General features: G+C 36.8%; 1 protein-coding gene across 1 annotated transcript in view; it reads left to right on the top strand.

Moving 5' to 3' along the window:
- The window catches only part of MALRD1 (MAM and LDL receptor class A domain containing 1), a 753,919-nt gene that overhangs the window by 497,676 nt on the left and 239,779 nt on the right, over positions 1-16,464 (top strand). Inside the window, 1 exon segment of the mRNA XM_013058904.2 lies at positions 16,096-16,224. Within this exon segment, the coding sequence (XP_012914358.2) occupies positions 16,096-16,224 (129 nt within the window).

The following is a 16,464-nucleotide window of genomic DNA, read 5'->3' as shown; positions in this document are numbered from 1 at the left end:
AAAAAAGAAAAAATATATATTAGATAAACTAGTTAAAAAACGTTAAAAAATAAAAAGATAAAAGTTTAAAAAAATTTACCAGAAGGCGAGAAAAAAACAAAAAATGAAAAAGAAAAAAATTAAATTAACTGCAAGACTAAAAAAAATCACAGGGAAAAAGCCATGAGTTCTGTGCTTGGCTTTCTCCTCCTCTGGAATTCTGCTGCTCTCCTTGGTATTGAAACCGCACTCCTTGGTAGGTGAACTTGGTCTTGGCTGGATTTCTTGTTGATCTTCTGGGGGAGGGGCCTGTTGTAGTGATTCTCAAGTGTCTTTGCCCCAGGCGGAATTGCACCGCCCTTACCTGGGGCCAGGGTGAGTAATCCGCTCGGGTTTGCTTTCAGGAGCTTTTGTTCCCTGAGCGCTTTCCGTAGAGTTCCGGAGGACGGGAATACAAATGGCGGCCTCCTGGTCTCCGGCCTGGAGGAGCCGAGAGCCCAGGGCCCCACTCCTCAGTGCGCCCTCAGAGAACAGCGCCCAGTTACTCCCGTCTGCCTGACCTCCGGCCGCGCTCCGAGCTCACCGAGCCTGCGACGGGTTCAAGGTAACACCGAGCTGTGAGCTTACTGTCGGCTCTGTTTCTGTTGCCGGCTTTCCCGTTCCAATACCCGCAAGCTCTGCGACACTCAGACACCCCCGATCCTTCTGTGACCCTGCGGGACCTGAGGCCACGCTGACCCCGCGTGGGCTTCGCCCCGGTTTAGCCTCTGGAGCGATGTCCCTCAGCGGAACAGACTTTTAAAAGTCCTGATTTTGTGCGCGGTTGCTCCGCCGCTTGCCAGGAGCCGGCCCCTCCCCCCGGGGTCTATCTTCCCGTCGCTTTGGATTCACTTCTCCGCCGGTCCTACCTTTCAGAAAGGGGTTGTTTTTCTGTTTCCAGAATTGCTGTTCTTCTTCTCTTCGATCTGCCGATGGATTTTCAGGTGTTTGCAATCTTTAGATAAGCTATCTAGCTGATCTCCGGCTAGCTGAAGTAGACTCAGCCTGCTACTTCTCTGCCATCTTGACTCCTCCTCATTATTTTTTTATTTATTGATTTTATTTATTTCATTTATTTATTTTTATTTATTTATTTTATTATTTTTCATTTTCATTTTTATTTTTCTGTGTTTATTTATTTTATTATTTATTATTTATTATTTTCTTTATTTTGTTTTACTACGAGATATCCTAATGGGCTTGAGGTGGTATCTCATTTGGGTTTTGATTTGTATTTCTCTAATTTGCATTTATGACGGTGAACATTTTTTCATGTGCTTATTGGCTATTGTCTCTCTTCTTCTCAGTAAAACCATAGTTTTGTTTGCTCTAAGGCATAGTTTTGTTTTTAATCTACCATAATTTGTGACACAGTCTGTTGAACAGTGGCTTCAGCCATCATATTTATTCATCAAGCACAGTGATTTCATTATAGAGAATCAGTTTTCTGAGGTGATGAGCTGAACTGCTGACTTATAGCTACTAATGTATACTGAGGACTGCCATTTTTCTGTGGGTGCGTATGCTTCTCTAGCTTTCACTGTGAGCAGTTCTCTAATTTGTATCAAACTTCCGAAGACAACTTTGATGAGAGCTTGTGAATATCAAACCTGTTTACATTTATACTTCACTTGTCCTAATTCCCTTCTTCTCTTCCTCCCCCTCCCACCCTCCCCTCTTTCTCCTTCCTTCCTTCCTTCCTTCCTTTCTTTCTTTTGATTTTATTTATTCATTTGACAGAAACAGTGAGAGCAGGAACATAAATGAGGGAGGTGGGAGAGGGAAAGTAGGCTTCCTGCTGAGCAGAGAGCCTGATGCTAGGTTTGATCCCAGGACCCTGGGATCATGACCTGAGATGAAGGCAGAGCTTAACGACTGAGCCACTCAGGTGCCCCAGTTTTCCTAATTTCCTAATTTTAAAAAAGTAGCTTTAGTTATGTATGCATTGGTAGTAAAGAATATTGTATGATTAAGTGGCCTCATGCTAACTTTGTTTTATTTCAAGCTCATGAAACTCCATCCAGATGAGTCATTTTTTTTTTTTTTAAAGATAGGGGATAAAAAGTGTGAGGCATTAAATACCACATCTCTCCTGTCACAACCTGGCCATATATATATATCTCTGAATGTCAGATAGAGGAAAGATGAAAAGGTCTGTCTTCTGCAAAGTATGGAGTGTGCTGGTAAAGCAGGTGCATAAAGGAGAACCAGAGTAATCACAGGTGCGTCCTCAAGCAGAGCAGTTTAGGAAGCTTTGCATTTGGAAATGAAGATCTAAAAATTGATTTCCTTAAAACTGAATTCCTTTATCTCCATTGTAAAATCTTTATGTACTCTCTGATGTCTCCATAGCTCAGCCTGAAGATTGATGATGTATATATTTAGTCCTTTGTTTTCCTTCCAGTCTGCATGTCGGGTCTGTCACAAATCAAATTTCTAAACACATGAGGCTCAGACTAGGTCTTTTAGGTTTCGGTGGTCTATTACTCTACCCCCTTCTGGAGTCTATAGTCTCTTATGGGAGCACCTTGGCTCTTCCTTAGCCTTTTGTTATTTCATGGAAATTTTAGATTCGTGTGGATATGAATACACACACACACACATCCATTTTCATATCTGCATATATTAATGTACATTCATCTGCCACTGAGACAGGTTTCTCATTTATTCTATGGAGCAGGTATAAGCCTGTGGGTCCCAGTTTTGTGCGGGAGCCTCCAATACATCCTCTGCCCTGGGCTGGCCCTAAGCCAATGAAGTTGTCTCCAGATTTCAACAGAAATTTCCAATTGGCTGAATCCGTTCCATCTCTGGCTTTGAAGACTCTTGTATTAAAAAACATTTCAATATTGTATTACACATGTAGGTATTTCCTCTCAGATGATCTTAATAAGGTGACTAAAATCTCATACTGCCCAAAATGCTAATCAAAAAGTGATTTTTCCATCCATAATATTTAAAAATGTAGAATATAATAGTAACATAAAGGTGTTTTAGAATGTTCTATAACATATATTATGAAAAGTTATAATACCATTTTTGAAAGGTTAGCTATTTAAAATGTACATCTTTTCCCAAGATGTCAGTCTTGCTTTATTCTTTAGGAAATAATGTACTCTTTGGTGAGCTTCTCTTTAAACTAACTTATGAAACATATTAAGCAATTGAGATTTTTAGTGAATCCAGTGAGTATCCAGGTGTTTTGAGTCTAAAAGTTTTATGTTGTGTTCAAAGAAAACATTAAATATTTTATCATTTTTCAAATTTCCTTAAAAGTGTAGAACATGAACTTTATTTAATTTTATTTTTATAACATGAACTTTAATTATATTCTTTCAATTAATTCTCTCCAAAACAAGGAGAGATTTTTGATTGGAAAAGCGATGATCTTAGATACTATATAACATGATAGGATTTCATATCATTGTCTGAGTTTGAATTTTAACTCTACTATTTCTCAGCTGTATAACCTGGGACAAGTCATTTAGCTACCCTGCCTCTTCTTTACAATTAGATTATTGTGAAAATGTATTGATTTAATCCTTGCAAAGTGATCCTAGCCTAAATCAACAATTTTTATTATTTGTTAATGCTGGTTTTGTTTTCTAACTCTGTTTAGAAAGTAAATGATAATATAAAATATTATTAATGTTTCACAAAGCAGTGTTTTGTTGTAGAAAGAATGCTGGCCCGGGATGAATGAATTAGAACTTCCATTATCCATAAATAGGATAGTTTTATCAGCTTTATATACTCTTTGTTAGCTAAATCTTTGAAGAACACATTTTATACATAAAGAAAGGTTTTGAGAGACAAGCAGTCCAGAACCCAGAAGAAAATGGAAGAACTGACGGTAACAGAACTTTTACCAAAGTGTCAAGCATATACTAAAAACATTGCATACATCATCTCATCTGATGTTCACACACAAGTTCATATAGGACCTACAGTATCTCCATGTGTCAAAGAAAGAACCTGAGCCCAGAAAGATCCACTGATTTAAGCAGATCACACAGTTGTTACAGATTTTGCTCAGGGATATTTTAAGGTTTTGTTAAAAAATATTTTAAATTTTCTCTTTTTTTTGTAAATCATTTGTTTACAATTTTAAAGTACCTCTAAATGTGTTTTTTGAGTCTCAGTTTTAATAATCATCTTTAGTCGATAGTACTCCTCTTAAAGTCTGAAGAGCAGATTCAAATAGTGTATTGACAATATAGTGCAGAATAAAATTTTATACATCTTACAAATGTATGAGAGTTCAATGGAAAGGGTCAAAGATAATATTTACTGTGATTAGACTTGTTTGTATTCATTTTGCACACAAAAGCATAACTTGATCATTGTATGACCCTGAAATTTGCACATAAATTGAAAATTATATAACAGTGTCCTACAGTAACCTTACTACATAAATAATAGACAAGATGGGCTAATTACAAAGTCTGAATTAGATTGTTCAGCATTTTAGAATCTCTTATTCTCCATTAAAGCCCATAAATGGTACCAAAATCAGAGAGGTTCTCACTCCTTATATTTTTAAGATGTATTTTCGTACATGGGATTGTTTTTTATTGCATATGTTATTGGCCATTGCTATAGCCCATCCAATCTATAATAGGACCAAGAGAGATCAATAATAGATGTAATTAACTGCTCACATTCTTTTTTAGTCCATGTCCTGAAATCAGTTTTACCAACCTTGAGAAAATCAAGGTCACTTTTTGTTAAGGATTCTGGGATGAGAGCATAGAAACATGAATACAGGCAAGAAATAGTTGAAAAATCTGTGTGTTTGGGACCATACATAGGTAGGCATTATGAGGTTTATAAGTAATGTAAGAAGGTGGGAGAGATAAAGTAGGCAAAAGAAGAAAGTGTGTGTATTTTTTGTTATATTTAGTTTGTCTGATATGCTGTAGAGAAATCCAACAGAAAAATATATTGTAGGTTTCTAAATTCAGGAAGAGGTACAGATTGGGATGTAGATATCAGATCATCTGGCCCAGGTGGCACCTAAAACCATGATGTCCAAGGAAGAACAAAAGAAAATAAATGAGGATCACAGTTTGTTTTGTTAGCATTTAAAAGTCTTAGCCACAGGTGCCTGGGTGGCTCAGTTAGTCAAGCATCAGACTCTTGACTTCAGCTCCGGTCAGGATCTCAGGGTCCAAGATCCAGCCCTGTATCTGGCTCCTTGCTGAGCATGGAGCCTGCTTAAGATTCTCTCCCTCCTTCTGTCCCTTCCTGCCACTCACTTGCATGCTCTCTCTCTCTCAAAAAAAAAAATTAATTGATTGATTGATTAATTAATTAATTAAAAGTCTTGGGCTAAAAGGAGCTGAGATGAGAAGGAAGGTAAAGAAATGTCAGAGGGCCAGGAATGTGATTCCTTTAGCCAAGGAGCTAAGGGAACAGGGGTCTTCAAAAAGAAAGGCATTTCGCATACCAGAGGCAATAGTGAAGTCCAGAATGGACACGGTTAATACTTCTTTCAAAATGGTAATTAGGAACTCACCAGATAGCTGAACAAGCATCCTGTTGTGGTATATAATGACTAGAAAAGAGGTGGGAATGGTAAGCACTTCTGAATCACTAAACCACTAAAGCATTCATGCATAAAAGTATCACATTCTGAGTTTGGGTGGTGGTGGTGTTTTATTTCCTTATTATTTCTCCTTCCTTCCTTCTCAGGCATTCTAATAATGTTTTTCTGTCTAAACCTTTGAGTCACTGATTTGATATATTGCCTGGGGTTCAGCAGTCCATTGTTCTTAAAGAATACAAAGAATCCATAAAGAACACTGGATATTTAACATATGTCCTGATCTAAAATAAAAATATCAATATTTTCGTTCATACAAACCTAGAAATAGTTTGTGAAATCATCTTTTTGCGTAAAAACATGAAAATATCAGTCTTTAGAGATTTTAGCGTGCACCTTGATTCTGTATCACCAGTTGAATCTCATTTTATTTATTTATTTATTTATTTTGGTATGTTCCTAAACCCTTGCTGTATACCAAGACACGGTCCACTAACTCTGCTAACACTTCTGATAATTTTGACACAAGCTGAACTTTGCCTTCGCGGAGACCACTGAGGTTACATTTTCAGAGGTCTTGCTAAGAATTGCCTGATATGTGCATTGACCTTCTTAAAACCTAACAATTTTTCTAACATAAGATAGATTTAAATGCTTCTGCTGAATAGAAACTATGGAAGGTATTGTTAATTTCCAGATGTTTGAAAATACGGGTCATGTGATATTAAGTTGTCAGCAATGTTGAGATCTCCTTTCATTTGCAGACTTGCCCCGATTGCATTTACAGAGCAGGAGAGTGCTCAAGTGAAATAAACAGTTCACCTGTGAAGGAAGATTTGGGGTGCATGATCCTCTTCCAAAATGTGTTTTAGCCTTTTTCTTTTTTACACCAGATGTTGCTCTTCCTTCAAATAGACCCGAACCTTCCATATGTTGCCAAACTTTCTTGTTAAGGAAACTGAGAAGAAAGGAGTTTTATAAAGGAGATTCATAGAGGAACCGCTTTGTCTCGGTCAAGTGGTCCAGTCTATCTTTCTAATTGGTTAAATGACTAGCTGAGATGACAGACACTTTGAAAGGCCATCAATGATAGAACTGCATTAAATATTTATTAATGCAACACTGTAATCTTGGACTTTTTATTGCTTTCTGAGGGCAACACATAAATATCTTTAATTATAGTGTTATCCATACTGTTTTACTAATAAATTTTTATCCCCAGGTTATAAATTCTTTGAAGGTAAGAACAATTGCAATATCTACCATGTTGTCCGACAGTGGCTTAATACATGTTTCTAGGATGAATGAATACAAGATTCTAAGTTGATAACATCACTAGATGTAAACATTTAGTACTTTTTATGGGAGACTGATTTTCAGTATTCCCATTTAGAGATGAATATTAAATGGCTTACCTAAGGGCACAGAGCTTTTATAAGAATGGGGGTTCAGATCATTACTTTGGTCCTCATATTTGGACTGACCATTAATAATCGGTATTGATGGAGCGCCTGGGTGGCTCAGTGGGTTAAAGTCTCTGCCTTCCACTCAGGTCATGATCCCAGGGTTTTGGGATCAAGACCTGCGTTGGGCTCTCTGCTCAGCGGGGAGCCTGCTTCCTCCTCTCTCTCTGCCTGCCTCTCTGCCTACTCGTGATCTCTGTTGGTCAAAAAAAAAAAAAAAAAAAAAAAAAAAAAAAAAAAAAAAAGATAAATAAAATCTTAAAAAAAAAATTGATATTTACTGCTGAGCACTACCAGTTCTCACTAGAGGTAAACTTACTTAGAATGATAAAACTTTTGAAACATACCTTCCATAAAAACTATCCAAAGATAATCAAGATGTTAAAACAGACAAATGACCAGGCAAACCCACATATTAACCTGTAAAAATGTTCCCTCTTTCAGACAGTACAAATGCATCTTAATGTTTCTGCTTCAATGGATGCCCTCAGATGTTGATATATGTTTACCTTTAAGTGAACACAAGATACAAAAAAAATCATATATGCCAATTTCAGGGATTCTTTTTTAAAGCATAGATCTACCATTGAATAAAATGCAATTAGAGTAATGTTTATATTAAATAAAGAACTATTGGGAGAAAATTTTTATGGGACATTCTTTGGGTTATCTTTAGAATACATGGTCTAAGACATTAACAGTTTTTAAATATTAAATTTATATTGAAATTTAGGCGATGGAAGAACTGACAAAATTATATCGTGGGATATGCTTCCCACTCACTAAAACATATAAAAATACTTTGAAAAGTGCAAATTAGTACTCCAAACTAAATTTAAAGAAAGAAAAAAAAAATCTACCAGTCTTAGGATCATAAGAAGGGATTCAAAACCTAGATCATAAGTGGATGCTAACTTCCCAGTGGCCTAAAGGTTTTGAGGACCTGGCCATAGAGTATAGTATCTGGAGACCGGGTTTTTTAGTCCTATAGGGGAATGGGAAAGGTAGACAGTGAAACCGCTGCATAAGGCCCAGTCCTTTCCAGAAAACCCTCAAAGATAATTTGTTGTCTGTCTAGGGGCCTGGGAAAAACAAACAAAACAGGAGCTACCGTCATGAAACCAAAACCACGAAATTGTGCCACTCCACATATAGGATGGAATATGATGTTAAGAGTGAGAACTCCAAACAGCAAATTAATATTAAAATTTTTAGAACCACTTTAACATCAAGGACAGTGCAGAAGCCACTGTAAATTTATGCTGTTGAGGCCATAATGGGGTTATGATACAGAAAAAAGGAAAGCATGACAAAAAGAATAGGCAGGATGCTAAATAAAAAGAGTTAAACTAGTAATAAAATTATAACTGAACATAATTATCAATGGAAAAGTGAAACAAAGAGATTAGAGAAAAAACTGAAGAGTAAATCATCAAATTAATATGGGTCTGGGGCAGCTGGATGGCTCAGTCAGTAAAGCCAGTGACTTCTGTGTTCACCTCATGGCATGACCTCATGAGATCAGCCCCAGCTCTGCCCTCTGTGTGGATCTGCTTGAAGATTCTCTCCCTCTGCTTCCCCCACTTGCATGTGTTCTAAATAAATAAATCTTTATATATATATATATATATATATATATATATATATATAATACGCACACATGTGTATATATTTTTTATATATACATATAAAAAATATATATGATCTTACTCACCAGAATGCAGCACAGGAAAGAGGGGAAAAAAACAGGACAGAGGGGAAAAAAACAGAGACACTGAGGATCAGAGGAGTAAATGCAACATTTTTCTAATAGGACTTCCAGAGGTAGAAAACAGAGACTCAAGGAAAGACATTAGTTGAGGAGATAATACTGATGATTTTTTTAACTGAAAAAATAGCATGACTTTTCAAGTCATTAGAGCTTAGAAACAATGACATCTCAGTGGCAAGGAGCAACCTAGTACCCAGAGCTTGGTTTCATATAACATTTTCCAGTAAAAGGAACCAGGGCGAGGAGCTTGAGTGGCTCAGTTGGTTAAGTGTCTGCCTTCCACTCAGGTCATGATCCCAGGGTCCCAGATGGAGCCCTGCATCAGGCTTCCTGTTCAGTGGGGAGTCTGCTTCTTCCTCTGCTCCTCCCTCCTACTCTGTTCTCTCTTGCTTTATCTCTCTCAAATACATAAATAAAATCTTTAAAAAGGCTAAAAAAAGGACCTACCATTTCTTAGAGAAATGGCTGATGGCTGATCCTAGGACTGGGCCAGAAAACATGCAAGATGAGCCTGAAGCAACTTGCAGTGCTACAAGATAAGGTGGTGTGCAAAAAGAGAAACCTACATCGGTGGGTATATCAAAGGAACCGAGGAGCCAAGTGAAAGAGCTCCACTTGGCCAAAGTTGGAACAAGTTGGACAATAAGATAAAGTTGCATTGTATTGTGACTCAAATTATAAGATATTCTTGAGTCCATACTAATATTTACTGAATATTCAGATTATCCAAATAAATATTTGCTGAATAAATAAGTAAACGAGAGAGAAGAAACATTTTCCATGAATAAGAATTCTAGCTAATTTATGTAGATTCCCTGCCATGAAGGAGGGGGACTGTAGATCACTGTAGATGTGGCCTACACCCAGTGATTCCCTTCCGAAGAATGCAGTATGGAAAGGGATAGAAAAGAGACCTTACAGTGGAGAATCATGGCAGGCACTACACCAGCCAGGTGAACAAGGTCAACAGGAGCACTACCAAGTCCTATTAATAGTTTATACTCTTGTCACTACCTGATGAAAATAACACTTCTGTAGTCTTTCTTCCCCCAAACCATTAATTCTATCTAATCATGAGGGGAAAACAAATAAAACAACAACAACAACAAACCCAAATTCCAGGAGAAAGGCATGCTACGAAAGACTTGGCCAGTATTCTCCAACTAGGAAAAGTCACCAAAAACAAGGTAAATCTGAGAAGTGGTCAGAACAGAGTCACCTGAGAAGACATGGCATTACCACCTAAATAGCATTGTCTTCAAAGGCAGGGAATATGCCTATTATGTCTTGCATATGATTAGTATATTTTGTAGGAGAAATGAAGGTGCTGAAAGATGTGTGTCCATGTGAAATTTACTGTCTGCAATGGAGGGTATATTGAATATCATCACTTGAGAAGATGATAAAACTCATGTTTGCTGGCAAATACAATCTACAGAACGATTAGTTCTGTATAATGAAACTTTTAATCCAAATAGAAATTTAAAGGGGCGAGAGCTTCTTGATTGTCAGTTCTGTTTCAAAGCAGAATAAAGCCAGTTTTAAACTGGAGTCACTTTCAGGCTGGTGACAGTCTGTTCCAATCCATAGCAGATTAGTCTTAACATATGCATCATCCTTTTATCGCATTAAATATCTCAGCTATAGGGCACCTGGGTGGCTCAGTGGGTTAAGCTGCTGCCTTTGGCTCAGGTCATGATCTCAGGGTCCTGGGATCGAGTCCCACATCAGGCTCTCTGCTCAGCAGGTTGCCTGCTTCCCTTTCTCTCTCTCTCTCTCTCTCTGCCTGCCTCTCTGTCTGCTTGTGATCTCTCTCTGTCAAATAAATAAAATAAATAAAAATCTTTAAATATCTCAGCTACATTCTTCTACAGACCTTTTCTTCATTGTAGGATTTTTGATTTATCATGCTTTGGTTTTAGGTCTTTAGGATTCTGCCACCTTTTTTTTCTTTTTCTTTCTTTCTTTTTTTTGCAGGGGAGGGATGGGTAGAGGCAACGAGAGTGGGAGAGAGAGAATATTCAGTAGTCTCCATGCTCAGCACAGAGCCTGACGTGGAGCTCGATCGTACATCCCTGAAATCATGACCTGAGCAGAAATCAAGAGTCAGATGCTTAACTGACTGAGCCACCCAGGTGCCCTTTTTTTTTCCTAAAAAAAATATTAACTCTAGTTCTTTTTTTTTTTTCATATGCTCAATTCTGCCAGCCCTATTATCTCAACCCTCTATTATGAGCACCACTGTTCTTTCCACTCTTATAGCATTAACTGTGGAATCTGTGAGATTATTGTTCATCCCACATATTTGTCAACCAGGTAGGAGGTACTACTTTTATCATTTTGATTGAATAAACCTGAAAGTCGCTGAATATGTGTAAGACAGTCCCACTAACATAATCTGCCTTTTCTACTCACCGTGTTTTTGGTAACAACTGTCTGTCTATATTCTTGTCTTAAAGAAGATCTACTTCTCTTAGAATTGTAGGCTCTTTTCTTTTTTCTTGGGATGATGTCTAAACTATAGATATTTTAGTCTTTGCTTGCTTTACTGCAGTGCAAAGAGCTGACTTGATTTCTTTTCATGTCATTGCTACTCTATATTGTTAAGGAAATGAGCCTCATTTAGACATGTAGTCCATTCTAGTCCTTTTTAAAAACTAAAGAGTGAATTATTTAAAGTCAAAACACATTTCCTCTGTGGAGTAATTATATAGGGCTCCACAGCCTATGGCATGGAGAAATAAAATAATCCCCGATGCATAGAGTTGCATACTAAATAATACCCACATACTGCTCTGAGTTAACTATAAATTCTCACTAGTGTTAATTAAAAATTATATGGCAAAGCTTCTTCTATAAACCACTCAGTGAACATGACCTTTAATTCTTCTTGCTGATGCCCATACTTAAACTACTTGCCATTTTCTTAGATGCCTTCTTTTCCTTCTTCATTTTTATACTATATTTTACTGGTAAATTATTTCTGGAAATTATAGAAGTTAAAACTTGCATTTTTATCAAGAGATTTACTCTTTTTCTTCATGGAAATACTACCTAACTTTGAGTAAATTACCCTTATCTCAGGCACATCAGCTATGTACCTGTTATAATCTGTAACAAAGGAATTGTGAGCTTTATTTAATTTGTTGAACTAGATTAAAAACAGTTTGGGACCATTAATGCACATCTCTGTAAAGGTATAAAGTGTCATCATTGGACTTCCTGTGATTTAAAATGATACTCAAATATGTAAATTGCTAAGATTGCTTTGGGTAATATGGACTTTTAACAATGTTGGTTATTCCAATCTATGGAAATGGAATATCTTTCCAATATTTTTTATATCATCTTCAACATCTTCCATTAATGTTTTTTAGTTTTCAGAGTACAGGTCTTTCAATTCCTTGGTTAAGTTTCCTCCCATTTTGTCATTGTGGGTGCAGCTGTAAATGGGATTGTTTTCTTAATTTCTTTTCCTACTACTTTATTATTAGTGTATAGGAATGCAGAAATTTCTGTATATTAGTTTTTTTAATTAATTTATTAATCTTGTGACTTTACTGAATTCATCTATTAGTTCTAACAGTTTTTTGGTGGAGTCTTTAGTGTTTTCTATATATAGTGTCATGTCATCTCCAAATAGTAAAAGTTTTACTTCCTTACCAATCTGGATGCTTTTAATTTCCCTTTCTTATCTGATTGTTGTGATTGGGGCTTTCAGTACTACCCTGAATAAAAGTGAGAGTAGACAGTCCTTGCCCTGATCTTAGATGAAAATATCTTCTTTTTCTCCCTTGAAGATGATATTAGTTGTGGATTTTTCATATAGGGCCTTTATTATGTTGAGGTATATGTTCCCTCTGAACCTACTTTGTTGGTAGTTTTTGTCATAAATGGATGTTGTACTTTGTCGATGTTTTTTCTGCATTTCTTGAGGTGATCATATGGTTTTTGTCCTTTTTCTTATTAATCTGATGTCATGTTGATTGATTTATGAATAGTGAACCATCCTTGTATCCCAGGAATAAATGCCACTTGATTGTGGTGAATCAGTTTTTTCACATGTTGCTGGATTCAGTTTGCTAATATTTTGTTGAAGATTTTTTCATCTTTGCTCATCAGAGATATGGGCCTACATATCTCTTTGTCTGGTTTCAATATCAATAAATCTGGCCTTATAGAATGAATTTGGGAACTTTCCTTCCTCTTTTATTTTTTTGGAATAGTTGGAGAAGAATTGGTATTCTTTAAATGTTTAGTAAAATTTACCTGTGAAAATTGTTTTTTTTTAATTTTTTTTTAATTTTTTACAAACATATAATGTATTATTAGCCCCAGGGGTACAGGTGTATGAATCGCCAGGTTTACACACTTCACAGCACTCACCATAGCACAAGCATATACCCTTCCCAATGTCCATAACCCCACCACCCTCTCCCTACCTCCCATCCCCCCTGCCCACCCTCAGTTTGTTTTGTGACATTAAGAGTCTCTTACATTTTGTCTCCCTCCCAATCCCATCTTGTTTCATTTATTCTTTTCCTAACCCCCAGCCCCCCCCCCCATGTTGCATCTCTAAGATTTTATTTATTTGACAGAGAGAGAGATCACAAGTAGGCTGAGCAGAGAGCCCGATGCTTTGGGGCTCAATCCCAGGACCCTGAGATCATGACCTGATCCGAAGGCAGAGACTTAACCAAATGAGCCACCCAGGTGACCCTACCTGTGAAAATTGTTAAAGTGGCCATACCACTCAAAGCAATCTATGGATTTAAAGCAATCCTTATCAAAATACCAATGACAGTTTCCATAGAACTAGAACAGATATTCCTAAAATTCGTATGGAACCCCAAAGTACCCTGAGTTGCTGAAGCAGTCTTGAAAAAGACGAACAAATCTGGAGGTATCACAATCCCAGATTTCAAGATGTACTACAAATCTGTAATAATCACACCAGTATGGTAATGGCACAAAAATAGACATATTGATCAATAAAACATAATAGCAAATCTAGAAATAAGCCCACACTTATATTGTCATCTGCTAGAGAGGAGGCAAGAATATACAATGGGGAAAAATAGTCCTTTCAAGAAATGATTTTGAGAAAACCGGACAACTACATGGAAAAGAAAGAAACTGGATCACTTTCTTACACCACACACAAAAATAAACTCAAAATGGATTAAAGACCTAAATATGAGACGTGAAACTATAAAACTGCTAGCAGAAAATATGGGCAGTAATTTTTTTGGAAATTTCTTTGGAAAAATGGAAACATTTTTCCATTCAACATGTCTCCTCATTCAAGAGAAACAAAGCAAAATTAAACTCTTGGTACTAGACCAAAATAAAAAGCTCTTGCACAGCAAAGGAGACCATCAGCAAGACAAAAAAAGCAATCTACTCAATGGAAGAAGATATTTTCAAATGATATATCTGATAAGGGATAAATATCTGAAATATATGAGAACTGATATGACTCAGTACCCAAAAAACCCAAATAATCACATTAAAAAAATGGACAGAGGACACAGACATTTTTCTAAAGAAGACATATGTATGGCATAAGGACACATGAAGAGGTGTTCAGCATTACTAACCATCAGGGAAATGCAAATCAAAACAATGAGATATCACTTTTTATCTGTCAGAATGACAAAAAAAAAAACCCCACAAAACACACACACATACACACACAACAGAAATAGCAAGTGTTGGCAAGAATGTGGAGAAAAAGAACCCTCATGCACCATTGGTGGGAATGAAGACTGGTGTAGCCACGGCAGAAAACAATGTAGAGGTTCCTTAAAAAATTAAAAGTAGAAATACCTTATGATACAGTAATTCCATTACTGGATATTTATATAAAGCAAATGAAAACACTAATTCAAAAAGGTATATTCACTCTTCTGTTTATGCAGCCTTATTTACATAGTCAAGATATTGAAGCAATTCAAATATCCATTTGTAGATGAATGATTATGGTATGTGTGTAGATTTATATATATTATATGTAAATATAATATATTTAATATATATAATATATATTTATATATATAATATATATATTATGTGTAAATATACACACACACCATACCCTATATATAAAGATGTGTGTGTGTATACACACACACACACACACACACACACACATATATGTACAGACCCACAGTGGAATATTATTTAACCATTTGCAACAACGTGGATGGACTAGAGGGTATAACGCTAAGTGAAATAAGTCAGTCAGAGCAAGACAAATATCATGATTTCACTCATAGGTGGAATTTAAGAAACCAAACAAGCAAAAAAAAAAAGAGAAAACAAACAAACTCATAAATAGAGCACAAAGTAATGACTACAGAGAGGAAGGGGTTGGGGGATGGGTGAGAAGAGGTAAGTGGGATTAAGAATACACTTAATGACTACTGAGTAATGTATAGTAATGTATAGAATTGTGAATCTTTGTATTGTACACCTGAAACTAATATAACTGTATGTTCATTATATTTCAATTAAAAAGTATGAATTGCTTTGAAAATTCTATGCTAGTTCCTAAACTCCCTTTAGATAAAACCATTATGCCTTCAGTTACTATAGCCAGAATTTACTAAACACAAACTATGGATTAGGAGCTATGCTGAGCTTAAGAAAATGCAACCCAAACTCCTGCTTCTAAGGGGCTTGGAAACTGGAGGGGCAGACAGAGCTGTAATGCAGCTCCTCTATGAGGTGGTAAACATTTAACATAGGAATAGAAGGGTTCTTCCGGTGGCATGAAACATAGCATACCCACCTGGGGCGTGGCTGGCAAAGAAAAGGCAAAACAAGGGGAGAGGGGAACAGTTTCCTGGAGTCTTGAGGTTGAGCAGACCACCAGGAGCCCAAGAAGGAATGGCCAATGTAGGTGAAGGAGGTAGCAGATGTGCACACACGGAGAAATGAACATGTGATCTCTTCATGAGCCCTTAAGGAGTAGGGCATACTGTGGTTTAGCTGCAGGTGCTTACCAGGAGAGCTGCAGAAAATGAGACTAGCAAACTAAGCTGGCACCCAAATCAAAACATTTTAGTGCATGGATTAAGATGTTGGATTTAGGCAATGGATGATTTTGAAAGCACAGTCTATTTAATTTGCTGGAAAACTGGCTGTGAGACCGAGAGCGGAGAGGTGTCTAGAAGCCTGCCTTGGACAGCTATTAAAACCAATAACTTAAGTGTATCTGTAAAACCACTAAAAGGGATATTAGAATTTTAAAGAAATATTATAAAAATGACTTTGTTTTTATTATTTTTCCCCAGTGGGAGAGACTTCTGAGAGTTGCCCGGAAGCCACTGATTTTTTGTGCCACAACAAGAAGTGTGTTGCGTCCCACCTTGTCTGTGACTATAAGCCAGACTGCCCTGATGGGTCTGATGAAGCTCACTGTGGTAAGTGATCTGTCTGCTCTCATGCAGCCCGTTCAGCACAGATTTTGCTACACTAAGAAAGTAACATATTGGCATTGATGACGGAGAGGAAATACTCTTTTCCATGCACTAGAGGAGATTTAAAATAGTCAAAACATTTTCCCCAGGTTCTTTATCCACACATCCAAATCTCAGCCCGCTCCACTGTTTTATCCCCATACTAAACACCACTGCAAATCTTGTCCTAAAAATTTCTCAACA

The sequence above is a fragment of the Mustela putorius genome, unplaced genomic scaffold, assembly GCF_011764305.1.
Source record: "Mustela putorius furo isolate JIRA1106 unplaced genomic scaffold, ASM1176430v1.1 tig00000827_pilon_pilon_pilon, whole genome shotgun sequence".
Taxonomy (NCBI): Eukaryota; Metazoa; Chordata; class Mammalia; order Carnivora; family Mustelidae; genus Mustela; species Mustela putorius.
This window is presented reverse-complemented; position numbering and strand designations above follow the sequence as displayed.